This window comes from Atractosteus spatula, chromosome 11, assembly GCF_055471065.1.
Source record: "Atractosteus spatula isolate fAtrSpa1 chromosome 11, fAtrSpa1.hap1, whole genome shotgun sequence".
Classification (NCBI taxonomy): Eukaryota; Metazoa; Chordata; class Actinopteri; order Semionotiformes; family Lepisosteidae; genus Atractosteus; species Atractosteus spatula.
The window spans coordinates 35,508,461-35,526,401 of record NC_142716.1 but is presented as its reverse complement, the minus strand read 5'-3'; the positions used below and the strand labels follow the sequence as shown (position 1 = coordinate 35,526,401).

The window sequence follows — 17,941 nt, the reverse complement described above, 5'->3', positions numbered from 1 at the left end:
TTGCTATCGTTCTACTCCCCATCTCGCAACCTTCTCTCATCAAATTCTGGTCTGTGTGTTCCTCAAGCCCGTCCTCACTCTTCACTGGTCAACCTGCCCTTTTCCTGTTACACCCCAAAACTCTGGAATTCTGTCCCTAAAGCAATGAGAGAATCACCTTCCCTAAACTCTTTAAAATCTAGACTCAAAACCTCCTTTTTAGAAGGGCTTTTATTTAACTGATTCTGTGTGCCCCTTGGCTTTCCTACTGTATTCTTACCCCCATCTACTATCTCCTAGGTGCTACATAAAAATACAGTTTATAATTATCACAGTATCACTGTGCCAATCATCTGATATGCTTTTGTGTACAAGTGCTGCTTTTACACCATGTACAGTGTATTTATCTCAAAATTTCCTCATCTGATAATAAGTTTAACATGTTCTAAGAATGAATGTTCCGCTCATGAGAAGGTATTGTCAATACACAAGGAGTACATTACAAGGTGATAAGATGTCAAAACTGGATCACAGCTCAGGAGTTAGATCAGATCTGAGAATGAAGTATCACGATCTGACACTACAGATAATCATCACCACCTGGTTTCCTCATCTACAACCGAAAACTGAAGGGTTGGGATTCACATCAAGGCTAGGGTGTGTATTCTTAATATTTGTGAAACTATTTAATCTGGCAAGCAAAGTCTGTCAGTTAATTTAGAATGGGTTTTTTTTCTTGTATAGGGACCGATGGATAGCTTTCCTTCAGCATCAATTTAGAGTGTGGGTTTACCTGTAAAGGTTATAAACAGTGTTGCTTTCTGGAGAAAGATGTATCCACTTCTGAGTGCATTAGGGCTAGTCAATGTAAGTGTTTATGTGTTTCGTGGCTTACTTGCTTGTAGTAAATCCTTGTATTTTCAGCTACAGTATTGTCTATTTATTTCGCTGTCACAAAAGCCATTACATGTCCTGTGGGATTGTTTTTCATGATTTGCTTCTCATCTCTTGCTTGTGCTGAATCTGTTAGAACTACTATTACTTACCTGTTATCAACTTTTAACACATAAATGTTTCATAACAATCCACTACTTCAGGGTTAACTTGGTTTACTTTAAAAATAAAGTAGTTTTTTTATTTTAAAGCATTACAAGCATTTTCCCATTTTTGCAGTATTTATACTATACACACTGGGCACCAAATGAAATAAATCACTGTATTTAAACATTCTTGCTTTTAGAAAAAGAAAGTATATATATTGCTTTAGAATAAACAAAATAATTTTGACATTTTGATTGAATGATCATTCATGATGGACTATGTTAAACTTGAGTGACTTTGCATAAGTACTAAATTACCTTCCTAGTAAGAAATTTGAATATTGAAATTCACTAAATTAAAATGCCAGCGGACCTGTTACATAAAAGAATGTAATTTTTGCCTAAAAAACTGTGAATTAGTTGAAACAAGTGATATTTTTTATACTCACTACATTATAACAGACACATTCAGTGGAAAATAACATGAACATTCTTATGAAGACATAGTAATGCAATAAAATCCTTGAAAGAAAAAGAGCAACATGTTGCTTTCCTATCCAAATGAACATTGATTTGCATATAAACATTTCCAGGGATAATTTCTGAGAAACATAGTGCAAATTTTTCATTTTTATAGAGTGAAGAAAACAAATTTCTTGTTTGTTTGCTTATAAATGAATAGCTCTTAACTTCACAATAAATCAAAAGCTTCAGGTTTATGAAACACCGAAATGTTGTTCTGGGTATTTTACAAATTTGAAAATTGTTGTGAGTGCAGCAGAGGTTATTTAAACAGAAAGGACTTGTGCACCACCGCTAAGGGATTTAGAAACTGCTTGTGCTATGGGGGAGCTAAAATCTTGTAAGCTATCCCACACCAACCTTAGACACAACGTGCATGCACCTTCTCATTTATTTTACCCAGTAGAGCAGGGCTAGGATTATCCTAAAAACAACAGCCAACAAACATACTCACATCCTGTTTGAACTGTGCAAATGTCTTTCGGATGCCATCGCGTGGAAAGACCACAGCCTCTCGGTCAGGACATCGCTCCACAGTCTGATCTAGGCACTGTCCCAGGGTGCTGTTGAGCAGAGAGACCTCTGAGGTGCCGTGCACATAGCTTGTAGTGAGTGTAGGTGTGCTTGGCACAGCATCTACATGGAGAGCCCTGTAGAAATGAGAATGTAGATACTCGTCATTTTTTTATGGCATCACTCAAGTTTTTATTGCCGTGGAATTACCATATTGGCTACATATTATGCAGGAGGCTTTATGAAACTCTGACAGGCATCATAAAATGAGATCGTTCAGGTTACGTCACCCATTGATGTCTCCAGTACAGTAAAAACTCACGGTGTCAAGGATTCAATGGTATAACCTTACTATAGACAAAAAACAAACATTTCTGCATTAAAGGAATACAAGAGAAGAAACTACTGATTGCTTGAGCAAAAGTTACATTTCATCCAGCAATTTTGAGAGCAGCGCTCTCAAAAGACTGACTTCAGTACAACTCATAATAGTCTAATAAAATTATTTGATTAAATAGGGGTAGTTTAACTGACTCTCCCAGCTCAGGTGCTGCTAATCTAATGAGATCCAAAAAACCAACAGGAATGCAGCTGGGAACACATGTTTTAAATGGACTGTTTATTAAAATGGAGAATTCCTTTATCTCACAAATGATCAAGGAGCACCACAGTAAATATTCAAGTATACAGTGGTGTCAGCTATTGTAGTATTTTTTAAAATTATAAGGGAAGTAGAATTGTCTATTTTCTTAGTCTATAGAAGGCAGATCTCTGGAACACATTGTACCTATCTGTGCATAATTTGATCATTGTCTGTATTAAATAGTTGTGTTATTTATTGCTAATAAACATATGTCTATCTAGGTTTTGGCCTGTATTATGGACTCTATTATCAATATTATTTTTTACATGTAGATTTTATTCCTTTATACTTGCAAACCGCATTTAATGAATCCTTTGGGTTGTCCTTTGAGCTGTAGATCTTATATACATGTCTTTATTGGTACAAATACACATTCACTGGCTGAACTGCATTTTCTCCTGTACTTAAAGGGCGTCCTTTGTTGCGTCTGCTGTGATAACATTTAACTAAATTATATCTGGTTTACTATAACTTCTTCTGCGGAGTGCAAAGTTTAACCACATAGATAATGGATCACAATGCTTTTATTTACGCAGTAGCTATAGCAAAACTAGACAGAGGAGGAGGTTCACTGTAGCTATTGCCCAGGACTCACAACTTCATTAAGATTTTTTTTAAGATCACTTTATTGGCCATATACAATTTCTTGTATTAGGAATTTGTCTTTTCACATACCCCAACTTGCTCTCCAAGAGACACACAGACAGAGAGACAAGCTTGGGGTCAGAGCACAGGGTCAGCCATTTATATACAGTAGCACCCCTGGAGCAGTTGGGGTTAAGGGCCTTGCCCAGGGGCCCCACAGAGTAGGATTCCTTTGCAAGCTGCAGAATACGAACTGGTAACCTTCCAGCCACAGGCGCAGATCCTTAGCCACAGAGCCACAGCACCGCACTTAACAAGTTACAACACTGTGCACTGGGCAAAACCAATGAGCCATTTGTACAGTGCATTGCCAAAACACTGCAGAAACTTCTTTACTAAGTTATTTAGGTGATATCTTCATACAGATTAACTTTCATGAATGATCATTGCTCCAGCTGGTATCATCCCAGAACAACATGGAGGAGGTTACCACTTGTTCAAGGTTACCACAACAGTGTCTCACACTGGATTTGAACTCATAACCTACCAATTACAAGCCCAAAACGCTAACCTTTACTTCACACTGCTATGCTTCAGCATACTGTACATTGCTAGTACTTCTTTCCCGGTTGTGTGCTGTTGACAAAAAATTTTGTTAGAACACAAAAAGAGACACTTAGCAGTGCTAAAGACAAACAGATGAAAAAACATGTAGATTATCAGGTTTCCTTATTTTTTTTCCTTTGTGTCGTAATCTATGCTCTAAAAATCACATATTTCACATATGGAAAACAAAATGCACTATATTTAATCTTTAATCAAATCAACACTTAGTTCCTAACTAACAGATGAAACATAAAGATAAATAGTTTCCTGTTATGTGCCACAGCAAAGCAATCAAATTAAATTGTGCTTACAACTGTAGATCAGATACAAACCTCAGTATAGGCACAAATACAAAATATACAAGTCTTACTGTAGCTTGTGCACTTACAGGAATGATGTAGCTACAGCTTTAACTGTAGCTCCTTTAGTACAAAGGTACAAAGTTTAGAGTTTAAAGTTCAACAGTTACAGTTCAGTTGTGTTACAGTTACAGTTACAGTTCACAATGCTGTGATATGTAGTATAGAACTTATAATGAAAGTACAGCCAAAACATTGTAAGGGAGATTATTGTAGGTCTGTCTTGTAATTGTCCAGTCCTAGTGCAGAACACTGTGCCTGGAGAAAACCACAAACCACTGACTACAGTGTCATGGACTATTATCACAATATAGTTCTTTAAATGGATTAAACAAACAAAACACTCAAAGTGTATATTAAATACTTCTATATGACCATAAAAACATTAATAAAAACAATGAAGAGTGCAGTGAATTTATCAATTTAAATCTAACTGATTTTAACATGTTTTTAAAATGATTCATGTGTTTCATATGAGCAGTATTCAACTGGAAAAATATGATTATTTTATATTATTTCTGTATTTGTACAGTAGGGATGATCTGGTACTTGCCCTTGCTTCAGAATCTGCAATATAGAGCGTACCAGATAGCTAGCATGAGGACAGCAAGATATACTCTTCGATCCCTTCAATCAAGATAAAATCAGTTTAAAAAACATTTAAAAAAAACTTGCTTAACTCATTTATGTATATTTCATAGACGGTGAACGTGAGAATATTTACAAATTGCAAATTACAAATGGCCCTTCAGCTTTTCTATTTTATATAATATATATAGATATTAGTAGTTAAAAGATCCCTTGATTTCTATGTTTCTTACAAAACTTTCTAAGTAAAACTTTAATAGGCAGAACTACACTCAAATCACATTGGTTTTAACACCTGCAACAGGACATAAACTTATTTGAGAACCACAAATTCTCCTGCTAAAAATGTGTTTGGTTATTTAACTCCAAACTGTAGAGATACTGTATAATTCTACTACCAATCGGATGAGTACATGCAAAAATGGGTACCTGCTGAAACCAAGATGCTAAACTCTCCATTTATTATTCTTCATTGATAATAAATGTATGTAACATTAACTCCTGCTGTTTAAGAGCCCTTTGGCCAATTAACTCCTAACATGGTTTTAATCTTTCTAGTGAGCATGCCATTTAAATATGACTTGCTGTATTGGCTGAGCACACCAAACTGTACATTTTCACTATTTTGTTTTCACGCACCAAACAATCTGTCTTGGCAACCTTCACACCAGCTGAGCCAGAATCTGCCAGATTTTATTAATTACAGTAGCTCCTTCAGACTGCCATCTCACAAGTTACTGCGATACTTTTCCCACACACTGTGGGTCATTGATTTAAAGTGCATTAGAGTGCCATTAAAGAGACCTGTAGTTCCACTTGAAATCGCAAGAGGTAACCAATAGCCAATAGAGTCAATATCTGCATTACAGTATGATGCTACCTCACAGCTCTCAGGTCCAGGGTTTGATCTGGGGATGGGTCACCTTCTGTGTAGAGTCAGCATGTCATCCTCATGTCCACATGTGTTTTCTCCAAACCAATGAAAATGGGCTTGAAAGGCTGTATCCTGGCTACACATGGCAAACACGGCAGATCGTTTTTCAAGAATTTTTGAGAACTTAGAACAATTACGAAAAAGTTCAAATTTATGAATGTACTGTAGGTGCTCCTCATACCCAAAAGGGCTGCAACTGAGGGAGAATCTTGCCCTGTAACCACTCAATATTGACATCCCACTGAGGGTAAGTGACTGTTCTCAGACAGACAGGAGATAAGGGAACACCAGAATACAGCCTGACCTCTAGAGACAGAGTTAGAACTTCTGCCAATGTAAGGACAGTGGGGACTAGGGTCAACTTCCCTGAGAGCACATTAAGATGTAGAACCCTTGTGTGACTGTTGCACATCAGCAACTAAAACCCACACCACACACAGACTGGATCTAGCACAATAAGAGCTAGGAAACCATGAGGTACACGAGGGAGGACGTGACAACTCCTGCCAGTCAGACATGCGACTTTGTATAACACTCCCCTAGACAAAGTACAAGTATTTCTTGACAGTCACAGATCCTATCCAGACACGTTTATTAGATCTAGTCTGATCTCCAACTCAAACAGCTCTCACAAATCAGAGGGGTAGATAGATACAGGGTAGGTGACCACAGGCCCTCTACCTGAACTGGGACTCAACTTAAAAATGGAGGCCATTACACGACTGCTCCTGTTCAAGGACTCTGCCTCCAGATTTGGTGGTTATCGTTCTAGTGACAACACAATTAACAAGGTTAAATACAACTGTCTGGGGAGGTTCCCCTGTTGGATATTCCCTACAAAGCATTATGAAGAGAGTGGAGCTTTTGCAACTGAGAAACAGGAATGCAGACAAGAACAAGATAGGCAGGGGATATAAAAGGTTTCAAAGGTACTGAGTATCTCACAGTGCACTGTTAAATAATTAGCAGGTAGTGGAGGACACAAACTACTCTGGATCTTCAATGACCAAGTTGTCTTCCAAAACTCAGCAGCCAGGCAAGAAGGACATTCGTCAGTGAAGCAGTCAAGAGGCTGAAAACAACCCTCAAAGACTTACATAACTGACGACACAAATCTGGGCAGCATGGTAGAGTGGCAAGGAGGAAGCAAGTGGTCGGAGCCAAAAATTGACTTAGTGTCAAGGGTTATCACTCACAAAACACTATTGTCCCCCCCAGTGAAGCCTGGATGCGGCAGCATAATGTTGTAGGGTTTTCATTGATGAGGATTGGTAGGCTGCTCCTTAGCAACACACAGAACAGTCTGCAAAAGATCTGAAACTGTGACGCGGAGATTCTTTCAATTCAACAGGATAAGGACCTCAAACACAAAGCCACAGCAACCTTTGTGTAGCTTTAAACAAAAAGTGAAAGTTCCTGAGTGTCTCCGTCAAGGCCCAGACTTATTTTTCATAGAAACTGTGTGGCAGTAAGTAAACACACCCGAACCCCCCAGAAACCTGGAACTGCTGTAGTGATTTTGCAAGGAAGTGGGGGTAAAAATTAAACCTGCACGATGTGAAAAGCTGGCAACAGGCAGAAGTCTGGGATGTTGTAATTGTTGCAAAAGGGAGGGGGTAGCTAAATATTTAATACCTGAGGTCTTGTGGTGGTGGTTAATTATTGTACAAGCTGGGTTTTTTTTTACCATACAAATAATGTCCCCCATCAAAATGTTTTTTTTAACATCATGAAAATCATGTTAAATAATGTTGCAATTGGAGGTTGTAACAGCAAAATGTAGTAGAGGTGTAGGAGGGGGTCAACATTTTATACACCCACTGTAACTTTAAAAATTAATTTGAACTGAATTTAGATATGTTGTCTAATGGGTGTCGGTGAAAGACCTATAGAAATTCAACATTAATGTAATTGCTTATACAGAAGGTATCGCTAACAGAGTTATTGTTACTTAGTATTACATACACTGTTTCTAAAATGGTTCACGCGTTTAAATTTCCGTTAAGGAAAAGAAATGACTACAACTCTAGATTTACATACTGTATAACGCCTGAAGAATGAACATTTCTGCTACATTCGCCTCACACCCCATTCTTGGTAAATGTTACAAAGATTAGGGGGAACGCTGCCTTTAGAACGCGATTTACAGAACAGTCAATAGTCACTTTTTGGAAAAAATACACCACCATGTCAACAAAAGCAAGGATTGAAGTCATTACAAATGCCTTTCAAATGTATTTCATACTGCACGTTCCATGACAGAATCAGCTAAGGCAAAAAAAAACACACACATTACATCATCCCCTGAAACCAATGATATAGCGATTTTTTATAAATATTATAAACACTGAGAAACTTAATAAGGAATGCATGCACTCACCTAGACCAAGAAGCCTGGAGATTTGCACTCTGGACTTTTTTTGTGCACAAAATTCTGTGATGTGCTTGTGTGGTAAAATGTTCGCCGTACTTAAATAATTGTGAAACAATTCTGGCTGTCATCGTAGAATAAACAGTACACGTTCAACTTCAGCGCTGACTTTACTCTTGTCCAGAACTATCCAGTGCAGCCTGGAACGCTCCCAAATAAAAATACGTTATCAGAGAAGTGTCTTGAAAATCATAAGAAAAGGGGGTGCTGTCAAAGCTCTTTGAATGATTTGAAGAAGTACTTAAGAAAACTGACAGCACGTTCTGCTTTTTAGGTGAGCAAAGCCTGAAGTCGCACTGAGTCAGTGTGAAGTAACAGGAGATAAAATATAAGTTTGTTCAAGGGATCCAACTAACTTTCTGAAGGTATTAAAACGAAAACACTTTCCACAGATATTTGCTTACACACGGGTATCCGTGTATATGTCTAACCAAATAAATTCCAACTACAAGAACACACTAGGGAACGATCAAGGCAGTTTGTTTTTATATAATTCTTTTTTTCTTGTGAGCATTCTTTACTTCCCAGAGTATTTCGAGTTTGCGCTTTCGTTTACGATGGGTATTTCACATGATCCCTTAACAAGATCTTGGATTCCTAGTCTTGACATTAGTGGGGGGCGCAACAGAAAAAAAATATTAGTGCAGTGTCCATAAAGACATTTGATATCGTTCCTTCTCGATCCTCCGAGAGGGGCCAGGGTGAAAGCTCACCGCAAAGTATAACAAAAAGGAAAACATTTTAGTGTATTGTCATCCATAGGATAAGACGTTTTCATAATATACTGTATAGAGGGCAGACTGTATAGATCGGTTATGTGTAAAGTTGTGTTCATGATGATATTAAATACAGATGTCAGACTACTTTCCATGGTTCAGGGTCAGTCTTTTCTTGGTCCCTGTAAGTTTTTATTCATGTTTACTCCAACCTTTTGAACTATGCTTAATCAAACTTTGCATACCTTTAAACTGGAAAATGAGTGAAAACACGGCCTGGTTTCTAGAGCGCACACGACCTCAAGCCATGCTGGTTACCATTTAGCCAACTGGATGGACTGGAGCATTTCAAGTTCAAGTTCCAGTTCAAATTCAAGTTTATTTGTCAATCCAGCCATATACAAGTATACAGAGAAGCAAGATATCGTTCTCCAGGTCTACGGTGCAAATACAGACAAGACACTGACAAGACAATGCTATAGACAATGTAGACAGACGTTTCTGACAGGGTACAGGGTACATAAAGTGCAATGTGCTTAGTGCAGTTTACTTTACAAGATTGTGCAAAGAACAAATCAGACAGTATGCCTGACATTAGGCAAAAAAGAACTAAGTTTCCAGATTTGGAGTAGGTGCAGTAGGTACTAGGGTGTTGAGGAGCCTGACAGCCTGTGGAAAAAAGCTGTTACGGAGCCTGGTGGAGCTGGCCCATATACTGCGATACCTTTTACCAGATGGTAGGAGGGCAAAGAGTGCAGGAGGGGTGGGAGGGATCGTCCACAATACTGGAGGCTTTGTGTGTGCAGCAGTTGTGGTAGATGTTCTGAATGGACAGAAGGGAGGCTCCAATGATGTTTCCTGCTGTATTGACAATTAATTGCAGGGACTTGCGGTCTGAGACCTTACGATTCCCAAACCAAACAATGATCCAGTTTGTCAAGATGCTCTCGATGGTACCTCTATAGAACGTGGATAGTATGGGGGTGGAAGGTTTGCCCTTCTCAGTCGCCGCAGGAAGTAGAGACGTTGTTGTACATTTTTAGCTAGGGAAGTGGTGTTGATGGTCCAAGTGAGGTCATCTGTGATATGCACACCAAGAAACTTAGTACTTCTAGCTGTCTCCACAGGGGAGCCGTTGATGTGCAGTGGGGAGTGATCACCGTGGGCCCTCCTGAAGTCAATGATCATCTCTTTGTCTTATCAACATTCAGAGACAGATTGTTGTTTAAGCACCAGTCCGCTAGTTGCTCCACCGACTCTCTGTACGGTGCCTCATCGTTGTTATTAATGAGGCCCACCACTGTCGTGTCATCAGCAAACTTGATGATGTCATTTGCACTGTGCTTAGCAGTGCAGTCATGTGTCATCAGCGTGAACAGGAGTGGGCAATATAGGCGTAAACTTTATTGAACCCCTGGGGGGTTCCGGTGTTCAGTATTGTGGTACTTGAGATGTTGTTTCGGGCCTGTGGAACGCTACTGTAAATCCATTAAGTGGTGGCAGTGGTGACTTGAACCCGCAACTCGCTTGTGTTTAATTCTGAATCAACAGACTTAGCTGGTACACTTAACCGTAATCTCTTTTTAAAGTAGTTCGCTGAAAAGTTTCTGAATTTTGCTCAAACCCACATCAGCTATTCTCCCCTCCAACTATCTTCTGCACTGAACCCCCAAGATCTATTTGCATACAATTTACACTCACAGAATTTACGAAGTGTGCCAAACTCACTTGGGCAGCTTTTTTTTCTTCTTCTTAGTACTGTACCGACAAAGCTAAACCCTGAATATCATTAAGCTGCCACCCATCAACCAGTTTCAGTTAACTACAATTTAAGCCTCATCTAATTTTATTTTTGTCTTTTTACTTTAGAAAAGGCACTTTCTACACACAAGTAATTAATAACGACAATTCACTTCGTCCTCCACTGAAGTTCTGCACACATAGTTTATGCGCATTATGTTACAGTTTCCTGTATTATGTACAGTTTGCTTCCGTAAAGCAGCTCGAATAATAGTAACAAAATATGTGCATTTGCTATGGGCCCTCTTTTTTTATCTAGGACTTCCCTTCTGCTGCACATTGGAAACTACGTCTGAGACAGGCATACGGGCCAGTGGAATGCTATTGTAAATCCATTGTGTTTGGACTTTTAATCAAAAAAGAGTATGCTGCTTTTCTTGCGAAGACATCGTCGTGAGAGAGTGAGATTCACATGAATTAGTCTATTTTTATTAAAATGTTAAACTTGTTATTTGCTCTAGAAATAGTATTTATGAGAAGATACAGCTGAAATATTTGCTCAAAGTGACATTTCATAGGGGTGGCATGGTGGCACAATGGTTAGCATTGTGGCCTCACAGTATGGGGACCCTGGGATCAATTCCAGACAGGGGTGCTATCTGTGTGGGGTTTGTATGCTTTTCTTGTGTGGATTTCCTCTGGGTGCTCCGTTTCCTCCTACAGTCCAAAGACATACAGTACATTTAATTGGTTTCTGAGAAAAGTAGCCCTGGTGTGTGTCAGCCAGCCCTGCAATGTACTGCTGTCCCATCTATGGTGTACCCTGCCTAGTGCCTGATGCTTGCTGAGACAGGCACCACCTCCCTCTGTGACCCTGAATTGGATAAAGTGGTTAGAAAATGGATGGATGGACATTTGGGAGATCTTTCAAGAGGGAGATAAAGGTGCATGTGACTATATTGTAATTTTTTGTTATAATGAAAAGTTATAGCCCCTAACCTATTATATCGAATAGGTATTGTTTTGTTGTTGGCGAATAGGAAAACAATTGCATGAAAAATTCCTTTCAATACAGAACGAAGTCTTTGGCAATGAGAAAGTACCTAGTACCTACTTGTGTTAGAACCCAAATAAGGAATCATTAATGAGATAAGGAGTTCAACAGAGTCAGCTTTATTCTCCCTACAGAGCTGGAGATCACACAGTGACAGAGTCCACTGTCACACAAATGGTTCTCAAAATTCAAAAGCAGACCTAGCTACAAGATACCCTTTCAAAAGCTATTCATTTTATTCAAATATATTCATAATAATTTCCCACTGACCATTATTATATCTCAGAAACCCAGTCAAGGACAACATGTTCCCTACCTCACTGTTTATCATTTGCTCCCTGATAGTAATGTTTTTTTCTCATTATTGTTAGTGTACTAAGCTTCTGTGAGTTCAAAGTTAGGTGTTTGGTCTGCACAGCCTGATTCTTTCACTTGTTTCAAGTAGGGCTACTTCCACAATAATGACCACCTGACTTTGTAAAGTTAATTTTTCTTTACTTGAACCATGTCTATGATACAACTAACAGAAGACAGGTGGAACTTGGATAAACACACTCAAGAACGTTATTCCTTCTCAGCACTAATAAGTCCCACGAGGAAAGCAAAACAGTCAATAAAGTTTACGCCTATATTGCTACATGTTTTTATTTGAACTATGAACAGAATTAATCTTTTTTTAAAAAAAAACAACAAGCCTATTTTGAGAACTGTTTGAAGAAATTAGTTAATATGTTTTGAGTCTTTACGTAAAGTCTTTGAGATGATCTGGCCTGGGAATAAGTCTTCAATATCTAGAGTGGAGGGCATAAAGTGCTGGCCCTGCGATCTATCATGCACAAGGACTGTTTTCCATCTACTGGGTCCCTCTTCACCCTTGAAGGGTTAATTCACTGTCCAGTGGCAAGGGTCCTGTTTGTCTTCACTGGGCATAAGGTTGGGTGATTGGAGCTTTGGGAAGGTCTAGCTCTATGTTGTATATTTGTATTAGTGTCTTTTGATTGTATGAGCTCACCAAACCAAATTCTGTGAAAAGGGGTTGTTATGGTAATATAGGATTGAATTTGAATTCTTATCTTTCCTTGGTGGATTTCAAATGTATCCTATTTCTCCTGAGGGTTCGTCCCTGGTCTGTCCTCACATCAGAAGACTTTTTATCCACCGGCTTGATAACTTCTTTGCTACCGTTATTCAGTCCCACTGAAGGCTGGTACCTCACACACATTGTTATTGCAGTGTAGCAGAGTTAAATCATTTGCTGGTGATATCATAGCATTTGGCCCGTCTACACTGTTTTTCTTTCATAGACTCATGCTGGCTGCTTGCCCTTTCAGATATTAGCAGTGGTTCACTCATCAGCACCAGCGTCTTTGTTATTGCTATCTGATCCTGGCATGGTTATTGTGATTCAGCAAGGCAGGATATGGAATTGATCCAACTTTCTTTACATTGGACATAAGTCTCTTGCTTTTTTGACTGCAGATTCCACCTTCCTATTAGTCTGTGAGTACTCTGGTGATGATGATTTCTGCTTGAAATCCTATGTTTTGTTGAACTCCTTAAACTCTTCTGAGGAGTCAGAGAATACAGTGTCTGGAATGGCATGTCTTACAAAAAATGCCTTACAATTAACTTTAACTAATTAATTTTTTGTGTCAATCTCTCAAAAGTATTCCACAGTGTTCAGACAGTCTTGGTCATCAAACACAAACAAGTCTGTCCCTACCTTCTCCCAAGCCCACTTCGGAGTTTCATGGTCTTGCAGGATCTATTTTTGCCGTTTCACAAGCTCTCCTTAAACAGTGCTCTATGCCAATGTGTGATGAGTGGATTGTATGCATTCGATCTCTTCTGAGTAAAGCTGGCACAGCAACCCTTGCCCCTCTAAAGACGACTCCATTTTGCCACTGAGCTCATCTCTGCTGTGAGAATACATTTTGTCACCTCCAGTGTTGTGCGTTCTTTAACCTCAGGCCATCCCTCTAGTGTCACCTTATATTGGACTTGTAGCTCCTTAGACTGTTCAGTGGCTTTCCAGATGGACTTTAAATGCTCTTTAGAGACAGAGAGGTAGTGCATGATGCTGATGGGTTCTAGTTCATCCTCCACAGGTACTCGGTCACTGTAACGCAACTGTAACGGGGACACTACACTGTAAAAAAGGCCACCAAAAGGCCTATGGTGACTCTGACAGAGTTACAGTATTTCATGGCAGAGATGAGAGAAACTGTCCATGTGACAACAATAGCCTGGGCACTTTTCTTCTGAAAGTCTTCCTTACCTATTCCGAACTCCACCAGGCTCTCGTTGTCCTCTGTGAGCATGTCCAAAAACAGGTAAACAAGTACACTAAAATTAGGAAAAAGAATATAAATGACTTCAAATTTATTTTTTAAATACAATTCAAAAAGGAGAGAAAGTACACATACAGCAACTGTCTTTAATCTTCTTATTCTTGCTGGGGGTCCTGGAGCTTTTAAATTGATCAAAGTGCAACTGTCTTACACAGTAGAGCCACAAAATGAAGAAGGGTGAAAGATAAGTGCCCTGGGCTTCCCCCCTAGATGGCCCAAAACCAATCAGGAAATGCCTATTAATTAACAGTGCATATAAACAAATATAACATTTAAAACATACACAACACTTAAAAGAAAAAGGTTTCCTTAAACATGGTATAGCGCACTTAGAAACCCATTTAAAAAATATGGAAACAGTTCTATCAATACAGGCATATTCTAACTGGAGGTTGCAGATATGAAAGATAAGAATGACAATGCTGCACTCTACTGGACATTACACTGTGCACTGAACACATCAGTGTGAAGTGTTACAGAGAAAAGTGCTATTGACAGATTTACAGTGATCCTGTGTTCATCACACTATTTTAGTAGTTCTTGGTCAGACTCCCTGCTAAACGTATCTACCGATTCCCACTCATCCAGAGTGCTGGGGCTGCTCTGTGCGCTTGCTCTTCTTTGCTTTTCTCACGTTTCTTCACTGGTCCCATCCCTCTGCTGGCTCTCTGCTGCACTGTGTCCAATTTGAAGTACTAAATCTCACACTGCTACCGTACCTCAACCACTGTACTCCCACTTATCTTCAGTCTCTTTTCTTTATAATCCTCTCCACTTCTCCTCATCTCCTCGTGTGCCAGACCTTCTACACCGTGATGGAACAAGGTGAGGCTTAGTTTCTTTTCCTTAACTTGAGTAAACTGGACACACCTGGCTTGACAGACATTCTTCAGGGGCAGCAGCAGTCAGATGAAGAGGGCAGGGAGACAGTTAGGAGAGGAATGAACTGTAAGGAGTTTAGATGGTATATCCAAATATGCAAATTATTAGTTCAATTAGAGTTGGGCTAGAACAAAAACCAGAAGACAGTGGCATCACTAGGAGCAGAGCAGACCTAATCCTGAGGCAGTGGGATGCCCACAGCAGAGTGTCCCTGGAGGCTCTGGGCTCTCTGCACCTTCTCTGCAGTGCAGTAGTCCTGCAGGAAGACAGAAGCCAGATTGCTTAACCTCTGGTTTGTAGACAGGGAGAAGCGCAGCATGCACTCCACCACGGGGGTATTGGTGATCTCCTCGCGGGAGGCAGGAGTCATCAGGTACATCAGAGTGGTGATGGCAGACAGCACTGTCTCCTCATTGGGGCTGGACAGGCACCCAATCACCAGCTTCACACCATCGTTCTGCAGGATGTATTCCTTGTTGGTTTTGTCCAGGCTCAGGTTACACAGACCCCCTGTGAAAACATGGAAATTGCTAAATAAATGTACTAAAGCGTCAGGTTAATTGTGATGCATTTTGTTCAGTTTCTCTATTACATTGTTTAGGCTTCAAGGAGTGCCAACCTACAGTGCTGCAATGGCGAACCTATGGCATGCAGGGCCATATATGTAATCACCCCTAATAAACAGCTGTTTTTTTTGTCTGCCTGCATTCTGTCAGGCACTTTGGAAAGTCAGTCAGTTTTTCACCTGCAAAGATGCCCCTGCACCGAAGTACCTGAACAGTGCTAACTGTAGTATCTACCCATTCATGGTTGAGTGTTTTGCCGATGAGCTGCTATATTTAGGAGAGAAACAGCTACAGCCTTTCCTACTTTACAGGTGATTTAACTGTTTCAAAATGTCAAAGTCAAGGTGACAAAACTAGGTCAGGATTATATAATAAAGGTATTTAGGGTTTACATCTTTTCTAAAAATATACAACCTTTTGCATGTTATCAGTGTGAAAAGTGCAAGGTCTTTCTGTTGGTGTTACTGTTAGTTGAGGATTTTTACACTAAACTTAGGCAAACAAAAAAACAATTAAATATGGAGTTTATTTGTGGATACATATATAAATATACACTCCTTAAATAGTTTTGAAGAATTTCTTTCTTAATTTAAAAAATTCAACATATTTTACAACATGATTTTCAACAATAAGACCACCGAGCACCTTACCTGCACAACCTTCTGAACCACAGTTTTCTTAATTGCTCACAGCTGCCTTCCTCATCAGACACCTTTTTGTATAACAGACGTTTCTGTATCACCTGCACGTGTGTATCCATTATCATATATATACACATTTCTCCACTGGCCATTTAAAAATCTCTTGCAGAAAATCCCCTAATGTAATAATCTAATAATTGTTTGCAGTTATACTAAGGTATACGATGACATATTATTGATTCTGATTTCTAGAACTGTTTTGCTTTTTTCATCATCATTCTTATTCTTCACTTCTATCTTCTTCTGAAAGTCTTCCTTACCCATTCCAAACTCCACCAGGCTCTCGTTGTCCTCTGTGAGCATGTCCAAAAACAGGTCGATCACCTGAAGCTTGCGAAGGGCCTCATAGTTGCTGGGGTCATAGGAGAAGTTGGCCAAGTTTGCCAATACTTGTGTCTTGGCTTCTAAACGTGAAAATGAAATAAACGTTCACAGATTTTGAATAGACAATAATTCAACCAACACAGATTTCCATGTGGACAACATTTTTGTAACCATTGCGGTGCATCTCAAAAACTGTAACCCATATTTTAATCTACTACGTTACTTGAAATCCTGCGAAAACATGGTTTCCACCCGATTTTGTTTCATTACCAATGCTTAATAAAAGATCTACAAACACCACCTGCTGGTCAGTGTCTATAAGGTGTAGAAAAATTAATAACATATTTTAAAAGAAACAGAAGTTCATACCAATGCTGTCAGTATCCTGGAACTCTGTGACCAGAGCCTGCAGATACTCAAATCTGTCCAGTCCCTGGGAGTCACCTTTCTTGGGGAACATCACACTCCTAAAGCAAAAAAAAAAACAAAAACATTTTCAGCATAGACAGCATAATCCTCAGAACTATCTTGAACTTTAAATTAAGGCAGTGTGTCCTATACTGTGAACAACAGCGTTTTGCCACACTAGAAAGACACCAAAGCAGAGCATGCAAAATAATTTAAGCTCAATTTAAAATATATTACTTGAACCAAAGAGATTACATGGAGTTGTACTGAAGTGTTTAAAAATCATGAAAGATACTGCTATATTTCAACCAAATTACTTCTTTACGCTCAAGAATGAATACAGGACACACGTTTAAATCAATTTCACATACAGGGAAGAAGGGAGGTACGGAATTCTTTGCATATATTTTAAGTGTCATATAATATTTTTTAAAACGTTAAAATTTGAACACTGTTGGATCCATATGTTATTATAAATTTACGATCAACCGAAAGCTTTTCCATATTGGTGTCGGATAAGCAGCAAAAGTGCTTATACCACAAATAATCCCCAAACTGAAAAGTAAAAAAACAAATTACTTACATTTAAAAGCTACGCTAGTCTGTTAGATATTTTGTTGCATTATAAATAAATATACATTTATTACACTAAACTATTTTATTTACCTATCGACTACCTATTTTTTCATCCACCTTTGCCTTCACCTTCCACACACACACACCTTAATTTTTATATTTTGTATTTACTTCCGTTCCTGTCCTAATCGTTCTCCCCCGATCGACTGAAACGCTTTGGCTTTTAGATTCCAGTTCCACAAAACTACAAGATCTAATGACAAAATAAACCAATGAAAACTGTAATTAAATAGCATATATTAATGGGAGGAGAGGACAAGTTATAAAATTCAAAATGTCTTTGTAGCGGGTGTAAACTGCACAATGATGCGATTGCATATACAAACCGTATATAACTGCAGATGCAGGAAAACTCGGGCTGTA

General features: G+C 39.0%; 2 protein-coding genes across 4 annotated transcripts in view; both read right to left on the bottom strand.

Annotated features, from left to right (window-relative positions):
- The window catches only part of acsf2 (acyl-CoA synthetase family member 2), a 55,197-nt gene extending 46,689 nt beyond the window's left edge, over positions 1-8,508 (bottom strand). The window contains exons 1-2 of one of the 2 annotated variants that reach the window (XM_088927834.1): positions 8,150-8,508; positions 1,996-2,191 (exon numbers count right to left, since the gene is read on the bottom strand). In XM_088927834.1, coding sequence (XP_088783960.1) covers positions 1,996-2,191; positions 8,150-8,271 — 318 coding nt within the window. In that variant the 5' untranslated portion in view covers positions 8,272-8,508. The remainder of the gene's footprint in view (positions 1-1,995; positions 2,192-8,149) is intronic. The other variant, XM_088927835.1, reaches the window with a different exon arrangement.
- Positions 8,509-14,079: 5,571 nt separating this feature from the next.
- On the bottom strand, positions 14,080-17,708 carry armc7 (armadillo repeat containing 7). 2 transcript variants are annotated; one of them, XM_088927844.1, is made up of 4 exons: positions 17,526-17,708; positions 16,904-17,001; positions 16,471-16,614; positions 14,080-15,453 (listed from the first exon to the last, which is right to left on the bottom strand). In XM_088927844.1, coding segments are annotated over exons 1-4 (582 nt in total). In that variant the 5' UTR covers positions 17,528-17,708; the 3' UTR covers positions 14,080-15,115. The 2 variants fall into 2 exon arrangements, with proteins under 2 accessions (XP_088783970.1, XP_088783971.1); XM_088927845.1 differs by having other exon boundaries at positions 17,609-17,674.
- Between the last annotated feature and the right edge of the window lie 233 nt (positions 17,709-17,941).

Bases quoted from the DNA above. Each gene is read 5' to 3' on its own strand.
- armc7 (XM_088927844.1), bottom strand. The intron at 16,615-16,903 runs GTATGAACTTCT...TTTCACGTTTAG, and splicing joins CCAGGATACTGACAGCATTG to AAGCCAAGACACAAGTATTG. The intron at 15,454-16,470 runs GTAAGGAAGACT...ATGTTTTCACAG, and splicing joins CCTGGTGGAGTTTGGAATGG to GGGGTCTGTGTAACCTGAGC.